We start from the raw sequence: 17,440 nt of genomic DNA, 5'->3' as shown, positions 1-17,440 counted from the left end.
TACTGCGGGAAACATTCCAGTGATCCTCATCTAATTTTAATTGATACTCATACTTCATGTCCTAAAGACATGCATTAATTAAAAGTTTAATTAAACTAATTACATGTTAAAAAAAAAAAAATCCTGATTCATGTACAGCACCCATGTGGGTGAATCGCTGCACTCATTATGTCCTCTGAACACGCCTCTAAAAGCAAATGAGAGGGAGAGGATTTTATTGGTTTAATGACCTCTTATTGCTTAAACCTTGCCCCTCTATAAACATACTCGGTACAATACACTGAAAGGTTTCAACTCCCAAGAATGTCCTGTCTATGTTCTGCACTGTTGTGCCCGGAACTCATTAGGCAATGTATGAGTAATAAATTGATTTTTTTGTGTTTGTATTGCTCTCTGCAGTGTAGCATTTGACATGGACTAACCTTATAATACAAGCTCACAATAGGTCATATTATCAGGCCCTGTATTCTGTGTATGGAGCATGTCAGTCAGCAGTTGCCATAAAAATAACAAAAATAATGGCAAAAGGATACTGCTGCAAAGAGTGTCTCAAGAACCATGAGATGTTCCAGCAGGCGTATTGCAGGGAAACTGACAATGTAATCATTTTAATTTTTGTTTTCAAATACAACTTTTTATGACTAATAAATGTGTGTAGTTATTATAATTTCAACTATGGAGTGTCAGAACACCGTGATTTATAGCTTTAGATGTTTATTTTTGACCCAATTGAAGCATTGTTCCTTAGACCAGTTAAAGTTGTGTCATCCATCTTGAGTACTTCCCTACTTCTGCAGGTTCAGATGAGAGGGAGAAGGGGCTGTTTAACCCTTACCATTGCTAAAAACTCAGTAATGGTAACGGTTTCACCGCCCCTCTCTGTGAGGCCTCTGCTGGTGTGGTATAGTGCTCGCTCCGATGGGGGAATGTGACCCTGGATAGTACATCATTTATACTGTAGTGTCTTAGTAATGAACTCACAGTATACAGTGATATCCTGTCCAGGGTACAACACAGAATGGTCTTGAAAGGCCCAGGTACCTGATTCATCCTGTGACAAGAGAAATTGTGTGCAAACTGTCGATTTTAATGTTATGCAAATTCACGATTGTCCACGGTGGAATTGATACCCTGAAAAAGCAAAGTAATCTGACCATTCTGGAACTTGAACGCAAGCCATGCATGACAAACTTGGATTATCGCTTTGGGATTATGTGTATGAAAAACCCTATAAATAATATTTTTTAAAGAAAAATAAAATGAAACTTGGCTTAAAGAGCTTGCCCTTGTAAGTAACGTTTACTGTGTAGTGCTTTTCCCATTAATTATCTATATCTGTCCTCTGCTATCACTATTGCTAGTAATGTATATGGTCTGCCTGTATAACTGCAGTGACAGTGGATTCCCCTGAAAAGTGCAGTTTTAGTTGAGTCATTTGTGGTTTGCCTCCGTGCTTCCAGGAAATCTTACTTTCTCTTCTACTTCTTATTACAAAAAAACTTGGACATAACATTCTTACACACAATTAGGAGTCTCAAATGAAGCCTTTGACAGCTTTAGAAGTTATATTGACTGGTTTAAGTGCTCACCTTTGTGTCTGTGGTCCTCTTGAAGCAAGTGTTAATGAATGGCTTAATTACACCTTTTTATTGTGCCGTGTCTCCATGCTGTTCGCGGTCCCTCGACAGATTGCATGACCCTCCCAGTCCTCCTTTTAACGGTGTTGCCTCATTTGCATACTGCGATGACCTCGGCATCCCATTTACTTTCCTTTGGCCTGTTTCTGACCAATGATAAGCCTTCCCAATATCTGAGGCTAAGCAGTTGCACAACATCACGTTTTTTCATGCTACGTGGTGTCCCCCTGCACCCTCTGCTCCCCAAATTTTCAGACGGTATATGTTGGGCTTCTCCTTCAAGGAGTTGTATGTCGTGATAGGTAGTCCTATGTTGTGATAGGTTATAGTAGCAACAGCAATCGGTTTCAAATGATTTTTCTGCTGTTTTTAACCTGTATCGGCAATTTCAGGATATGACACAGATCTGCCTTGGCTAACATGCAATATACAAGGAGCCCCTCTTTGAAGTATGACTACAGGGTGGGGTTAGACCAATGCATGTTATAAAGACTAGCGCTGTACACTGAATAATTTAGCCAGACGTCCATGAAAGGACTCTGCTGGGCAGAAGCGCGTGGAGAGAAGTGGCTTCTAAAAATACTGTCCAGCTTAAGTATTTCAAATATTCTCATAGGCTGTGAGCACATTCGATGAACTACAATCTTCCCATGTCTCATTTGTTCAATCTAAAGTGCTGCCTGAGGATGAACCGTTCCTTCAAAAACCTTCAGTCTGACCTGTGGACAATCGGCACTGTGGTCTGCATTACAGAAGGTAAAGAGGCAATGAAGAGACCAATGAATATGTGATCAAGAGACTGTGCTTCACTTATTTAGCTCTTGGTACACAATGATTTTGTCCATATTTTCAAGTGCATTTAACGATAACCTCATCTCAAACCACCAAAACCCTCCAGAGAATGGAATATAAACAGGCTGCGATGAATCTGTTTTAAAAAAATAAAAACTGCTCTGTGGAGCTATGACTATTGCTGGTATGATCTGCTTCACAGCAAAATGACGGCAATAATTAAGAAACGCTTACTGGTTATTGGCAGTCATGAACTGAATATTCATACCCTGTATAAACAGAATGCATTTCAAGGGGCTCTTTGGTATTGTAATATGGACTATGTTCATAATGGCGACTATTGCAATAGGAACAAATTGGCACACACACACACACACAATTCATAGACGGTATACCAATTAACAGAGGAGACCATCTTGTTGCCAAAGGAACCAGATCCTGCATATGGGTGGGGACTTGGGTGTTTGGGTTGGACCCACAGATAATGTGAGAAGTGGCCTATCTCACGGCTGCAACCTCACAGCAGCATACAGCTTTTTATCACTTATGGAAATACATTTCAGGTTTTTGTTTGATACTTCAAATGAAAGTTAGTCTTTTCTTAGGAAAAGCATACCAGAACTGTATTAGATTTATTTATTAAAAATGGGCAGCCCTCTACATTAAAAAAACTGTAATCCTGTTGCTATTGCACATGAAGATCAGCATTAATACTGACGATGGACACAGTAGTGTATTTTGGCTTTTTGTAAAAAAGAAAAGAAAATGCTGTTATACATATCAGATAATATGCATGCATGATTATATAATAACTATGGTAGATTATACATATTACTAATGATATTCTCTCCTTTATGAGTGGTTTGCTGTCTTTGGAATGACACCAAATGCTGTTTATTGGTTAATGTCCCTAAAAACATTGATTATATAAACATTCAACAGAACTAAGGAAATGGCATCTATATATATATATATATATATATATATATATATATATATATATATATATATATATATTATTATTATTATTTTTTTAAACCCTCTTGCTGTGCTTTGCAGAAATAAAATTGCTAAATTGGCATTGCTTCAGTGAAATTTCTCTGGTAAACCAGCTCAGCACTGTGGAATGTGTGTGAGTGTGTTTTAAAGCTGCAGTTAATGGAAGTGAAAGCCCCTGTCTCTTAATGGGCCAATTAAATGTAAATTTACAGACATTTCACAGTGGATAGAAAACCACAGCACTTTACACAAATACTCATTGCGCTGCACAGGAGCTGTTGTGTTCCTCTTTATTGAAAACTAACATTTACAAAATCCCAGTGTCCCTGTTTGTAGGAAGCCTACTCTTTATTTTACATTGCCACGTCGAATGCAAAGACTCTTCACTTTACAACTAGTCTTCACTTTGATATTTGCATTTGACTGGAAATGCAGTTTGTAAAAATTAAGCAGAGTTGTTTTTTTTTAACTATTAAACAATTTATATGGATTATACTGAGCAGGGAATGTCTCAAATACAGAGCCTATATCCCAAACCTCAGACAAAGTTGCAAAAGCTAACTGACTACCTAATTATGCTTAGTGGGGAAAAAACATTCTCTGAGTGAAATGCATTGAAATGTAACGCAGTGCATATACTTGTACATTTGGAAAAATACATTATGCACAAATGCTCCAGTAATTTGGTTGAACATTCAAGCAAACCCTGATCCATTTACTGAATGCAACATTTATTTTAAAACAATAAAGCTATGCCTACCTACCTCTACTACAGGGAAGGCAAGTGAAAGTTCTTGAGAAAATGTCATGCAAACAGTTAATACACTCCATATACACTCCATTTACACACCATTGCCTTGTGTCTAGGCAGCATGTGAACTCTATCAATAAAGGACCCGGGGCCTGCTGGCTTCCTGTAGTAATGGCAGGACAACTGCTCAGGTGATTAGCGCCTGTGAGAGGGGTTTTGAAGTGGAGTAGCCCGGCGTCTCTGATGTGGCCACTACTCGAGCGCCAATCCCAAACTGTGAGAGACGGGAAGAGAGATCAAAGGAAGCGAAAGTTGTTGTTGTTGTATCCCGCCTCCAGCTGTCACCCCCCCCCCCCCCCCACACAGCCACCACCACGATCTTGCATGTACAAGATAGAAGGCATGACATTTTATCCATCCAATCAGATACTCAGTGAGTACCAGTAACAACAGCATCAGCATCTGAAGTTCCTTAGACTGGGATTGGCACAGCTAGCTCCAAGGCCATGTTTCTGCATGAAGAGAGGCCATTCTGTGACTACTCCTTGCCCCTCAACCCTCAGCAGAACAGCTACACCTCCTGCCCCCCAGGTATGCTTTTTTCATGACAGTTGAAAATAGCTAATATTTATTGTTTATTGATTAGATCATAGCCTATGCAGGAGTCATTTTAATGAATTTTTTTCCCATTGCTATTCATGGCTTGACCTGACGGCCTCTTTGCTCAGTGGCAGTGCTCCTGCTCCTACAGTAATAATGTGGTAGAGGCCACAGCCGTAATGCGGATATGTATTTTTCCACTGGGTACAATAAAATATCGGATGCTCTTTTTTTTCCTCTGGTGGGGGGAAGGAGGTGATAGAAGTAACGATGTGATTCCATTACCGCCATGATTCCGGTGAAATTGCTGAGAGTAGGCCTAAACCTATCGCGTAATCCATAAGTTGACTCACGGAAATTTCCTTTCGGTCCGCAGAATGGAAAGATGCAGTTCTCAGGAGTCAATGTCGGGATGCTATGAAAGCAGAAGCGCAGGCCGAAATTTGCGCTCAGCAGACACGGGTGTCGCTACAGGGCCGCGAACTATGGGACAGATTCCGAGACATAGGAACGGAGATGATAATCACAAAAGCTGGCAGGTACGTTTCACTTGAGTTAAACATTCTACCATTCTAAAATGTAATAAATGTCAATATGAAACGGTCACAAAATCCATTATGCACATAAAACCTGGCTTTGTTGAAGACCTGAATGGAAAACCAAGTAAATCTTCTTTTATGGCTTTACTGACCTATGTGCGTCATAATGATTTTCCTTTTTTTACACGTTGATATTCTATTTCAAGGCATAGTGCTTAAAATTGAGATGCAAAAAGCATTATAATGATGCGTTGGCAAACAAGTTCGTCGACGATATGCTTCAACAAAGTAATAGGGTACAGCTCTTAAGAAGTGATGGATTCCAAAAAATGTGTGCTGTTCGGATATAATTCAAATGTGTGATTTGCTACTGTAAATGATATAGCTTGAAAGCAGTATCCGTCGTCATAAAACTGAGAGTAGGCTAAATAACACCACTTAGTCTACGCTTACATCCTGTTATATGCCTACCCACGTAGCTTCCTAGGTGTAACTGGATTTAAAAAATTCAATTCGCATTGTGGAAGTCGATGTGCTTTATGCTGAGGTCTAGTGTGACATTTTGTGTTGCTTTTCAGGCGGATGTTTCCCGCTTGCAAAGTCAGCGTCACTGGACTGAACCCCAAGACCAAGTACGTGCTGATGATGGACATGGTGCCTTTTGATGACAATAAATACAAGGTGATGTATAAGGACATAATCTTCCACATAAAGCGGGATCAGACTGCATCTGTGGACTATGTTTTTAAACTGGCAATAAGCCATTAATTTACCAAAAACAGTACAGATAAAAAGCTTTGCCGTGAAATAGGCATCATATATTGCATGGATGACTTTGTCACTAATACTTGTTAAAAGTTATTATCTTATGTTGCTTAGTGGAATAGATTTCCAATTTCAACCTAATTGAGGGCAATTTTTCTTCTTTCTTGCATAGTCTATGACCTACTTATGACCTGCTCTGAGTCTATTCAGCTGTTATATACACTCACTGAGCACCTTATTAGGCTGACCTCTACACCAGCTTGTTAATCAGCCAATCATGTGGCAGAAATTAAAAGCATGCAGATGTGCTCAAGAGGTTCAGTGACTTTGACCGTGGAATGATTGTTGGTGCCAGACAGGGTGGTTTTAGTATCTCAGAAACTGGTGAACCCTTGGGATTTGCACACACAACAGTCTCTAGATTTTGCAGGGAATGGTGCAAAAACAAAAAACATCCAGTGAGCTGCAGTTCTGCAGGCAGAAACATGTTAATGAGAGAGGTCGAAGAGCAAGACTGGTCAAAGCTGGCAGGAGGGTGACAGTACAGCAAACATGCAACAGTGGCATGCAGAAGAGTATCGCTGAACACACAACACGTCAAACCTCTAAATGGACTACAGCAGCAGAAGACTTCATCTAAAAAATTGGTCTAATAAATACCTAATATGCTCACTGAGTCAATTTGGAGCCCGCAACTGTTGCTTTGTATGCGGCAGTGAATGAAATGTTGAATTGAAAAGTGTGGAGAAAAACGTAATTCTAAACTCATCGGGCCCGCCGAGGTGCATAGGTTAGACAGGGACAGACGGATGTTTATATGTGTGTTCGAAGCGATAACTGACATTGAGCCTCTCCTGCAGTGGACCAAGGACAGATGGGAGGTGAACGGCGTGACGGAACCCCACCTCCCCAACCGCTTCTTCATCCACCCGGACTCCCCTGCTCTTGGGGAGAGGTGGATGCAGTACCCGGTCTCCTTCCACAAACTCAAGCTCACCAACAACACCCTCAACACCAACGGCCTGGTTAGTCTGAAGGGTCCACACACTGCACAGTCACACACTCACCTTGTGAGATCACATTTACAGACCATAGGACCGTGTGCACCAACATGAACCAAACCAGATATTCTTTTCAGCTACATAGAATGAATGTAACATGCAGCTAAATCTACTTCCCACTTCTGCCTCCCTCTCACACCAAGACATGCTACAGGGCTTTTATGAGAGAGCTAAATGCCAATGCCCTACTACATAGACTCATTTTGGCCCACATTGCCTAACATAGCCCAATGTCTTTTAATGTGCATTGAGCTGAAGGGACTGAGATTTGGATTAAACCAGTATATCAGCATTATACCATAGAGACCGCAGGGGAAAAAGGGCAAAGAGAATTGAGCGTGATTAGTCTGGTTGGGGAGAACAGGAGCAGGTCTGGCGAGGGGGACACTGATCCCTAATATTTTGTTACCCGAGAAATATCCACAAAATTACAGGCCTGTTTCTGAGCTCCGTGTGTTGGTACGTACACTCGTTGTGAGGTGAAAGAGTGGGCTCACCCAGAATGGTGATACAAAACTCTCACTCGCTGCCTGGCTTGGTGTACAGCATACAAGCAATGTCTTTATAACTGAAAAAACCTGACGACCCAGAGGGTTGTACAGTGCTCCCATTTTAGGAGCAAATTGACGTGTGCCAACCCTCGGTGTGCTCCTGTCGTTGCCCTTGACCAAAGCACTGGCCTCAGCTCTGGAGTTGGTCCCCAGGCACTGCACTGTGGCTGCCCACTGCTAATTAGGACAGGTTAAATAAATGCAGAGGACACATTTCATTGCCTCAGAAGGCAATGACAATTATGAATAAAATACAATAAAATAAACAAAAAAAGAGTACAAATAAAATGTTGCTGCAGAGCCCTGGCTCCCCCAGCCAGCTGTGACCCGTGTACTCTCAGCTCGGGCTCAAAGGCACGGCCCACTCACAGGCGGTCAGGGGAGCGCGTCGACTGCGCTCCTCCTCTCCCACGCCACAGGGAACTGATGCCCCCGCGTCCCGTGTTTCAGGTGATTCTGCACTCCATGCACAAGTATCAGCCCCGCCTGCACATCCTCCCGACCCCTGACCCCTGCAGCCCACTCTCCAGAGGTTACCTGCGTTTCACCTTTCCCGAGGCCGCGTTCATCGCCGCAACCGCCTACCAGAACCCCCAGGTACTGCCCGCTACCTTTTGACCCACATGCAACTGACTGATATAGCCAGAGGGCTGGAGTTCAAATAAGACTGTGTGCCCATCGGGAATGTTTGGTAGCAAAATATATGTTCATATTTGGGTTCAGCATTTAGCTTCAGACACAGGTTTTCAGTGTAGTTAATAGGGATAGGTTCGAGCTAAAGCTATTCTCTTATCGCTTCTGCCATCTGGTGGCAAATAAAGCAATGGTTTAAACTTTGTTGTGTGTTCATACTTTGTAGGCTTTATACTTAAACATAATAACATCATTGCTATTACTAATTTCCAGCATATTCATCTTATCGTGTTAGCATTGGCAGTTAAGCATTATTAAGTTATAATGATTTTGCTTCATTGAGAGCACCTGTCAAATTCTCTTTTGTTTGCATTTCAGATAACAAAACTTAAGATAGACAACAACCCATTTGCAAAAGGCTTTCGTGATCATGGGCTAAACAGTAAAAGGTAACAGACACCTGGAAGTTTGCTTAATTTCTGTAAGGATGAGTGGTTTAAAGTGAGGAAGTTCTTTCGCTGTTTTGGAGTAATCAGTATGACACAATTTGTTCTGTTTGAAGAGGTCACATTCTGTTCTACTGATTACTGATCTTAATTCAAGCCATTGAGTTTCTTCACATTAGATTAAAAAACCATCCTGTGTGACAAAGAGTGGGATTCTGTATAAGCTCTCTGTTTTAGATCAGTTCAACTAGATGGTAAACTGGAAAGTATATAATTTAAGTGAGAATATGGTGGATATCTCAACAATACATTATTATTTATTCCCTTTTGTGTATAAAATTGTATTCATACATTGCAAATGACACATTGAATCTCACATTTGAAGGTGGAATATTTTAGGCGATATTGCTGTGTGGTAGAAGCCTGTATAGATTTTTGACATTGCAGCTGAAATGTTTATTCATTTATTGATTGATTGATTGATTGCAGGCAGAGGGAGAGGCCATTCCAGAACTCCAGGAAACAGCCAGCAGATAGTTCACCTGAATCAGGACCCAAAAGCCAGACAGGTACTGCTCATTTTGTTTAAATATGGGGCTCCAACCATTAATTGAATGTATTTGCTGTACAGGCGCATTGCAGAACACTCACAGGTAACCTTTAGTTCCTCATTACTACTGCTGAACATGGAACAACTGAGCATGCTGGAAAGCATACCATATTTGGTATTATTTCCTCTGCTGATGGAAAATCAGCAGATAGGATGGATACAAATGGAATTACTTCTTCAGGGTTATGTAAACATAATATCGGGCAAAATTGGATTATTTTCTAGCAAAGGTTAAACAGTGTATTGGTTCCCTTTCTTCGTCTGTTTGGCCTGGCCGTACAAATCTAGGTGTTATTTTTGACCAGGCTTTGAGCTTTGATCAGCATATTAAATTGTTGGTCTGTTTTTACCAGTTCAGGAACATTGCCAAACTCAAGCCTATTGTGTCACAACCCGTGTTGGAGATGATTATCCATTTGTTTGTTTGGATTATTCTAGATGATTGTAATTCCCTTTTTACATTTTTCTCAGCAAGTCATCCCTTGACCACCTACAAGTGGTCCAGAATGCTGCATTTAGGCTTCTGATCAGGTCCTATTAGGTGTCATATCTTGCCCATCTTTGCTCTGGCTCCCTGTCAGATTTAGAGTTGAGTTTAAGATTCTTGTCATCACATACAAGGCACGGTCAGTTCACATCCATCTATTCAGACTGGCTTTTGTCTAGTTCCATTTTGTCATTTGTTATCATGTTTTATTCATGTTTATTTATCCTATGCTAGGTGCTATATACATAATGTATTGTGGATTTGACCTGGGTAGTTATTCCTCAGATGGGGAAAAGGTGGATTTTGGTCAGCCAGTAGAGGGCACTCCTTACCAATTACTGCTGTCCTAAGTGTCAGGCTGCTTGGAGTGGCTCTTTTGAATGAGACACATTTCCACAACTTTCTGAAGCCAATGGATTGTACATTTCACACAAAGCAGAAGTGGCAACCTGGGCCCTGGGTAAATTCATGAAAATTTGTCAGTCAAATAGTATTCTGTTCAGGTCAAAGCAACTGAACAATCCCTGTCTCTGCTGCTGAAATGGCAAATGTTCTGGCCACCACCAGCTGAAAGTGGGCCTGAGGTGTTGGCCTTGCAAAGCCTTTAAAGACATGACGCAAAAAGTGCTGCACAAATGCAAGGAGCCAATTTAAGCTGCGTTTTCCCTCTTGGGCTGTTATTGTAATTGCTTCTTTAGCGGTGAAGGCGTTTGATGCAGGCGATGGAGCGGACCTCACCGTTTCAAGCTCAGAAGACGCCCTCAGCTCGGCATCGCGGGTGGAGAGTGGGAACGCCCCGAACCCTTTCATCTCCGCGTTCATGAAGCGCTGTGCGGCAGACACTGCCTGTGGTGTGGAGGAATGGACAGAGGGCATCAAGTACCTCAGCAACCAGGATACGCTCCCTGCCGCACCTTATACCAGGTAGGGGAACCAGCTCTGGATCTGACCTGTTCTGGACCAGACTGGTCAGATATGTAATTGTTTTGGATGCAAATGCTTTTCGGTGGTCACTTAATCATGCCTGGTGCAATTAAGCCAACCGCAGTAGCTACTTTCCACCAGAATTAATGTATCCAGTATTCAGTTATTGTATTCAGAATGTTGATTCCCATTCAACAGCTTTCTTGACCTATGCTATGCCTAATTTTGTTTCACTAAGACAACAATGAGAATGCAAAGTGAAAAAGCACATTGGGGCGACATGGCTCAGGCAGTAAGAGCAGTCGTCTGGCAGTCGGAGGGTTGCCGGTTCGATCCCCCGCCCGGGCTGTGTCGAAGTGTCCCTGAGCAAGACACCTAACCCCCAATTGCTGTCGGTGTGTGAGTGTGTGTATGAATGGGTGAATGGAGAAGCATCAATTGTACAGCGCTTTGGATAAAGGCGCTATATAAATGCCTGCCATTTACCATTTACCAAAGCAAATTAAAATATGTGCAATTAATGCATGCATGCAATTACCTTACCTAGAACCGTGACTACATAAAAAAACACCCATTCTCACATGCAAACAAATAGGTAATCACAAACAGCAGCATTTAGAGCTTGCTCATGTCACATGACACTGTCCTGCTGATTAAAAAAGCTCAAGCTAGGTTTAAAAAAAAAAAAAAAGGTAGCTGGTTGACCAGTTCAGGCCAGCTCTACACTCAACATGCATTGAACAGTTCAAGCTTGTAGCTGGTAATTTCAAGCTGCTCATAGCTGGCTTGGAATATATCTAGTAAAATGAGTTTAGCTAGTAAAATAAATTGTTTCCATAAGTACTAGCATGTCGCCCTTCGCTGCAATGTTTAAGCTTTGGTGTCTGTTTAGGTTTCATAATGGCTAGGGTGCACTTTCAGCCTGTCAGTCTGTAGCCTTGCTCTTTGTTCTTTCAGCTCTAGCTGCTACAAAACCATCGGCCTCTCCCGACCTCCTCCTCAGGGCCTGTGCTCAGAGAGCCTGGGCTGCGGGGGCCTCCCCCACCTCCTCCACCCGCCCCACCCGCCCCAGGCTCTGCATTCTGAGAGCAGCAGAGCTGACAACCAGCCGCAGCGCCCTGGCAACCATCCTCCCGCCATCTTGGAGGCCGGCACGGCGGCGAAGGGGGAGCTCCAGAGGCAGCCGGGGTTCGACTTCTCTCTCCCGTACCCCCCCAAAGTCAGCAGGGTCCACCTCCCCGAAAGCACCCTGCGGAGCCTGGAGATGACCGCTCCGTGCGTCCCCAGCAGTCCCCGCCCCCTCGCGGACATCATCAACAGGATTCGGGGGAGGCGAGAGGGCAGTCCGGGGAAACTCCCGCCGGCTCAGGCCACCTGGCCGCCCCTTCTCCTGGGCAAGGAGGCCTCGGCACAGTCGTACCAGTCGCCGTTCGACCACAGCGGCGAGCCCCTGGTGTTGCAGGGCATGCTGGGATACCCGAGTGGCACGGCGGCCGGTGCGCAGGCGGGCAGCGGCCCCGCAGACGCCCGAGTGCCGCTGTTGCCCGCGGACTACCCCTACAAAATGCCCCTGCTCGACTTCTACATGAATGACTTCACCAGGAAATGAGGACCACAGACGTATCAGAGAGACATGCTTTTGTAGTTAGAGACCCTGAGACACCCCCAGCAACTGATAGTACAATTGTGCTGTTTCTTTCTTTTTCTTTTTTTTTTGGTAAATTGGAAACTTTAAGGTGTATATACCAGATTTCCCTTCCTTTGCTCTTTGAGTTTGTTACAGCTCAAGGCGTATCCCTTTGCCTGATGAGAAAGGTGTTAATGGAGGTTTATAAAAGGTTTCAGTACTCCAGTAGCATTAATTGTAAGCATTGACTTTATGGAGGTTTTTTTTATCCTTAGAGAAAACATACACAGTATAAATATATCCTAAGTATAAAATATATAATCTAATGATTCTTAGCATGTCCTACTGAGGTTATAGAAAGAAACCTCTTTGTAGTACTTCCTTGGTAACACAGCCCCCCCAGGGTTGTGGCTGTGAGAAGAGCTTTATTATAAACTCCAAAATGGTGCCAGTGGGTAAAATGCTCGGCTGTCATTTCAAATGCAAACACAACTGGCGGTCAGCGGGCACAGAAAAGTCGTGTACTCACCACATCCTTTACTCGGCAGTTGCCTTGAGGGCTCAATCGTGTGGCATGTCGACTGCAGTATAATTCTCTTCAGTTGCAACATTGTATGATACGCATATGTGCATCCTTATAGTGCAGCTTGTCAAGCGTGTGAACTCATGGTCATGGCCATCCACACAATTCAAAGATGAATACTGCGTATGCACGACCACCAGAATTTTTGCAAACTAGTAGGATAACCCTCAAGGACTTCCATTTGCGCACACACAACAAGTACCGCTTCCTGTTCACTATGCAAAGCTTAGAATTTGAACAGGAATCCACTTTTTGAAACAACGTGACTGCCTCCATTTCCCTTCCCTTAACAGCAAGGGGCCAGCCTTAGAGCTATTAGTTTCGCCAGTTGATATGATGTCACCCATAAGTGTTAGTCCCATTGGACTCCATTCATGTTTGACAGCAAATAAAAAATATTTCTGCTCACATACCAATGTTCAATCTATGCTACATATTGTTTTTTTGTTTTTTTTCATAATTCTTCTCATAAACCATCTTCTTATATAAACCATCCTCTTATATATACCATCTTATATAAACCATCTTCTTATATAAATCTTATTATTCAGTCCCCAATTGCCTCTGTGGGGATTAAAGGCTCGGCTGCACTTGCACTTATGAAAGAATTAGACGATGTGAATACATTTGGGTGAGGACAGGGACTGACAGGAAGTGACATAATAAAATATGTCACTATTACACTACTTCCAGGACACTGTGTCTAAAGTGAATGAGGTAGGCTGAGTGATCTGTGGACCACAGGGCTTCCTCCGTTTTTCCACTGGGGGCGGAAACAGCAGCACACAAGCTGTCAGTTTTTCATTCATTCCCTATGTGACTGGGCAGGCTCATTCATTCATTCCCTATGTGACTGGGCAGGCCCATTCATTCAATCCCTATGTGACTGGGCAGGCTCATTCATTCCCTATGTGACTGGGCAGGCCCATTCATTCCCTATGTGACTGGGCAGGCTCATTCATTCCCTATGTGACTGGGCAGAGTCATTAATTCATTCAGTCCCTATGTGATGGGCAGAGTCATTCATTCATTCCCTATGTGACTGGGCAGGCTCATTCATTCATACATTCCCTATGTGACTGGGCAGGCTCATTCATTCCCTATGTGACGGGGCAGAGTCATTCATTCATTCCCTATGTGACTGGGCAGGTTAATTCATTCCCTAAGTGACTGGGCGGGCTCATTCATTCATTAATTCCCTATGTGACTGAGCAGGCTCATTCATTCAATCCCTATGTGACTGGGCAGACTAATTCATTCATTCCCTATGTGACAGGGCAGGCTCATTCATTCCCTATGTGACTGGGCAGGCTCATTCATTCCCTATGTGACTGGGCAGAGTCATTAATTCATTCAGTCCCTATGTGATGGGCAGAGTCATTCATTCATTCCCTATGTGACTGGGCAGGCTCATTCATTCATACATTCCCTATGTGACTGGGCAGGCTCATTCATTCAATCCCTATGTGACTGGGCAGACTAATTCATTCATTCCCTATGTGACTGGGCAGGCTCATTCATTCCCTATGTGACTGGGCAGGCCCATTCATTCAATCCCTATGAGCTAATAAAGTGCTTGGTGAGTGTATAAATCCACTGGAATGAAAGCACTGGTGGCATAACTCAGGTTTATCTGAGGAAAAAGTTAAACGAAACAAGGTTTGGTAGATTATGGATATTTATTGTTTTGAACTAGCATTCTAAATTATTTATATTTATGTTATTATATACAAAGAACAAAGACAAAAAGACATACAGCGAATACTAATGGTGAACCTCATATAGAAACAAAAACAGACACTCACAGACATAATGGACCCACAGATAAAAATATTTTCAAGGATAACTCAAAATTGATATAAATGATAATTGACCACAAAAGCTAGAATTACATTGAGCTGTTTAATGCAAGACAGACTGCCCCAAGTAGCCTTTTCTATTTTGTAATCTGCTGAATTTTAACCATTTCGTAAAACAGCATGTAGGCTGAGTTTGACCTCCGCTTCAGCACAGACTTCTGGTCCGTCGGGGTCACTCGCTCGTCATCGAATGACAGCCAGCGTCCATTGCAGTCGCTGCTGTCACTGATGTAATGGCCTGCAGAAATACACAGATTTTTCTGCTCAATGTGCCTTTAATAGGGGATAATTAATATACTGATAATTTCTGGATCAGATTGAGGATATAGGGCCAGTGTATCTCATATTCGGTTTCTCACCGTGTCTCATATTCGATCCAATGTGGGAGAGCACGCTGGTGATTCTATACTCATTCTAGGAGAGATAAGGTAGAGATCTGGCGTCAGAAGAGGTACACACCCAAACCCTAACCCCCCCCCCCCACCCCATTTCACCCAATCCCAGACCACCATTATTATGCCTCAGCGCTAACAATATTGCTTAGGCTGATTTAGGCTTTGGAAAACAATGTGTTCAGATTCCTTAAGCAATATGTGGCATACAGAAAAGACCAGCAGGTCACCCAAACACTGCAGGATGGCAGTTTCAAATCCCTGTTGATGACTGATTATTAAGAAGAATTAGTGGGGTAGTCCCAGGAAGGAGCAGACTTAATACTACTGTTCTACTCATTCACTAGACCTCCTCATTCTCCTGTTCATCTCTCCCTCTCTCTCTCCTCACCATAGCATAGCTGTCCTGCTCTATCATGCTGGGTGTACTTCCCTCCGCCGATCTCTTCTTTTCAGCTTCAGGGGAAACCAAACAAATCCAAAAACACCATCAGACCTCTTGCCTCATCTTCACTACCACAGACTATACACATTTATGCCTCAGCATTGGATTATTGACGCTGAGTTAGGGGTTCTGCAGGGTTACTGTGCCAGCAGATTTCTGTGGTTTCCTCTTTACTAGCATCCAATATAGACCAGGGTACCAAGGTGTGTGGACCTTTTTGGCAGAACAATAACTAAGTAAGGGCTTAAGTGCAGAAACACACCAAAAACCAGGAGACCCTGGCACCCCAGGACTGGAGACTGACAGTCTGGTCCTGTCTCATGCATAAATTACCGAGAACAGCACCCTCTGGTGGGGAGGAGGTCTCAAAGCAATCCCCATGGGTCAGGTGAGGCTTGGGCATCCCTGGCAATCTAACATTGGCCCGACTGTGTGCCCGCAGGCTGAGCAGCGGGGAGATGCGGAGCCGGTCGTGCAGCTTCACCAGGCTTCCTCGGTGGTTCATACTGAAGCGTTTCAGCTGCACGACCAGCACGCTGCACAGACGCACAGAGGAATGCTTCATTTGTCAAGGTAAGTTAGTAATTTAGCCAGGCCAGATATGCAATATGAAAGAGGGAAAGATTGAAAGGGAAGGGGGGCAGGCTGCCTGCATTTACCGAGGCAGTGACTGGAACCTCTGATCCACTGAGGCCAACTGCCCAGAGCACCCCTGGCACTTACACTCTACCTCAAAGCCCTGCAACAAAGCAGAGTAGCACACTCAACACAGAGCTCACAGGCCACTAAGCACAGTAAGACACTCAAGACAGACCTCGCACACCACAAAGCATAGCAACACATTCAACACTTAATTTCAAGTCTCCCAGGTGGATACTTACCTTGAAGTAGAGTGCCAAACTATCTTCTATGGAGCCCTGATGGACTAAATCCACGGACAGACAGTTGGAAGGCTCCGTTCGACACACCATCTCCCCACACCTATGGAGAAGGAACCACCAAAATTAACACTCACAGGCAGGGCTGAGGATGGAAATAAATTTTACTCATGAATCCTGCTGTTTTTATTTGATGACTTTCACAAATTGGCCAAATTCAAATGGAACTCGTCAGCCACCGTTTTATGCATCTTTGCTTTGGCTCCACCCGTCAGTTGTATAGTGTTCGTTGGAAATCTCCAAACCGAGCCAAAATGGAGATGGCTGTTCAGTTTAACTGAGTGCGTGGGAGAAACTGCACATGGGAGGCTCACCTGAGGCACGTCCTGGTGGACAGGAGCTCAAACTCAAAGTTTTCCACAATGGTACTTGCGTCAGGGTGCAGCCCCACCCTTGTCCTTGTGGAAAGCCCCTCGTCTTTAAGCTGGGACAGGAGAACACTGAGAAACTCATGAGCATCCTACAGGTGGGGGAAAAAGAGGGTGTTAGGCTTCAAGGTGTTAGCCTTTAGAGCAATTATCTATGCTACATTATGCATCTAATTTCATTTGCTACTTACAGCACTACACCCTCAGTCTATCCAAGAAGATAGGCTTTTGTGTGTATGTATGTGTGTGTTATGTGTCTCACCTGCTGCTCATCCCCACAGAAGTCGCTGAAGTTCGCAGTGATGGTCTGTTTCAGGGTCTTCAGCAGGCTGATCTTTCTCTGATGGCTGGGGCTGGCCCTGGCTGAGTGCAGATCTGTGAGACACCTGCAGGGGGCAACAGAAGCAGCAGGCAGTCAGAAAGACGTCACATG

At 43.5% G+C, this 17,440-nt stretch overlaps 1 protein-coding gene and 2 long non-coding RNA genes across 3 annotated transcripts; 1 reads left to right on the top strand and 2 right to left on the bottom strand.

The window, feature by feature from the left end:
* Positions 1 to 697: 697 nt before the first annotated feature.
* LOC133132683 (uncharacterized) lies at positions 698 to 1,679 on the bottom strand. The gene is made up of 2 exons (XR_009709161.1): positions 1,590 to 1,679; positions 698 to 1,051 (listed from the first exon to the last, which is right to left on the bottom strand). It is a non-coding gene; the product is annotated as an uncharacterized LOC133132683 (long non-coding RNA).
* Positions 1,680 to 2,168: 489 nt separating this feature from the next.
* Positions 2,169 to 13,415, top strand: tbx16l (T-box transcription factor 16, like). Its single transcript, XM_061250204.1, has 10 exons — positions 2,169 to 2,393; positions 4,606 to 4,770; positions 5,156 to 5,318; positions 5,897 to 5,999; positions 6,944 to 7,108; positions 8,146 to 8,292; positions 8,707 to 8,777; positions 9,264 to 9,343; positions 10,570 to 10,795; positions 11,753 to 13,415. The coding sequence occupies exons 2-10, from the start codon at positions 4,686 to 4,688 to the stop codon at positions 12,402 to 12,404; spliced, it is 1,692 nt and encodes a 563-aa protein (XP_061106188.1). The 5' UTR covers positions 2,169 to 2,393; positions 4,606 to 4,685; the 3' UTR covers positions 12,405 to 13,415.
* Positions 13,416 to 14,829: 1,414 nt separating this feature from the next.
* LOC133132296 (uncharacterized) lies at positions 14,830 to 17,073 on the bottom strand. Its single transcript, XR_009709110.1, has 5 exons — positions 16,954 to 17,073; positions 16,583 to 16,682; positions 16,361 to 16,440; positions 15,224 to 15,278; positions 14,830 to 15,102 (listed from the first exon to the last, which is right to left on the bottom strand). It is a non-coding gene; the product is annotated as an uncharacterized LOC133132296 (long non-coding RNA).
* Positions 17,074 to 17,440: the final 367 nt, after the last annotated feature.

The sequence above is a fragment of the Conger conger genome, chromosome 7 (genome assembly GCF_963514075.1).
Source record: "Conger conger chromosome 7, fConCon1.1, whole genome shotgun sequence".
In the NCBI taxonomy this organism is placed as follows: domain Eukaryota; kingdom Metazoa; phylum Chordata; class Actinopteri; order Anguilliformes; family Congridae; genus Conger; species Conger conger.
The sequence above is the reverse complement of the archived record's forward strand: the minus strand, read 5'-3'. Positions and strand labels throughout refer to the sequence as shown.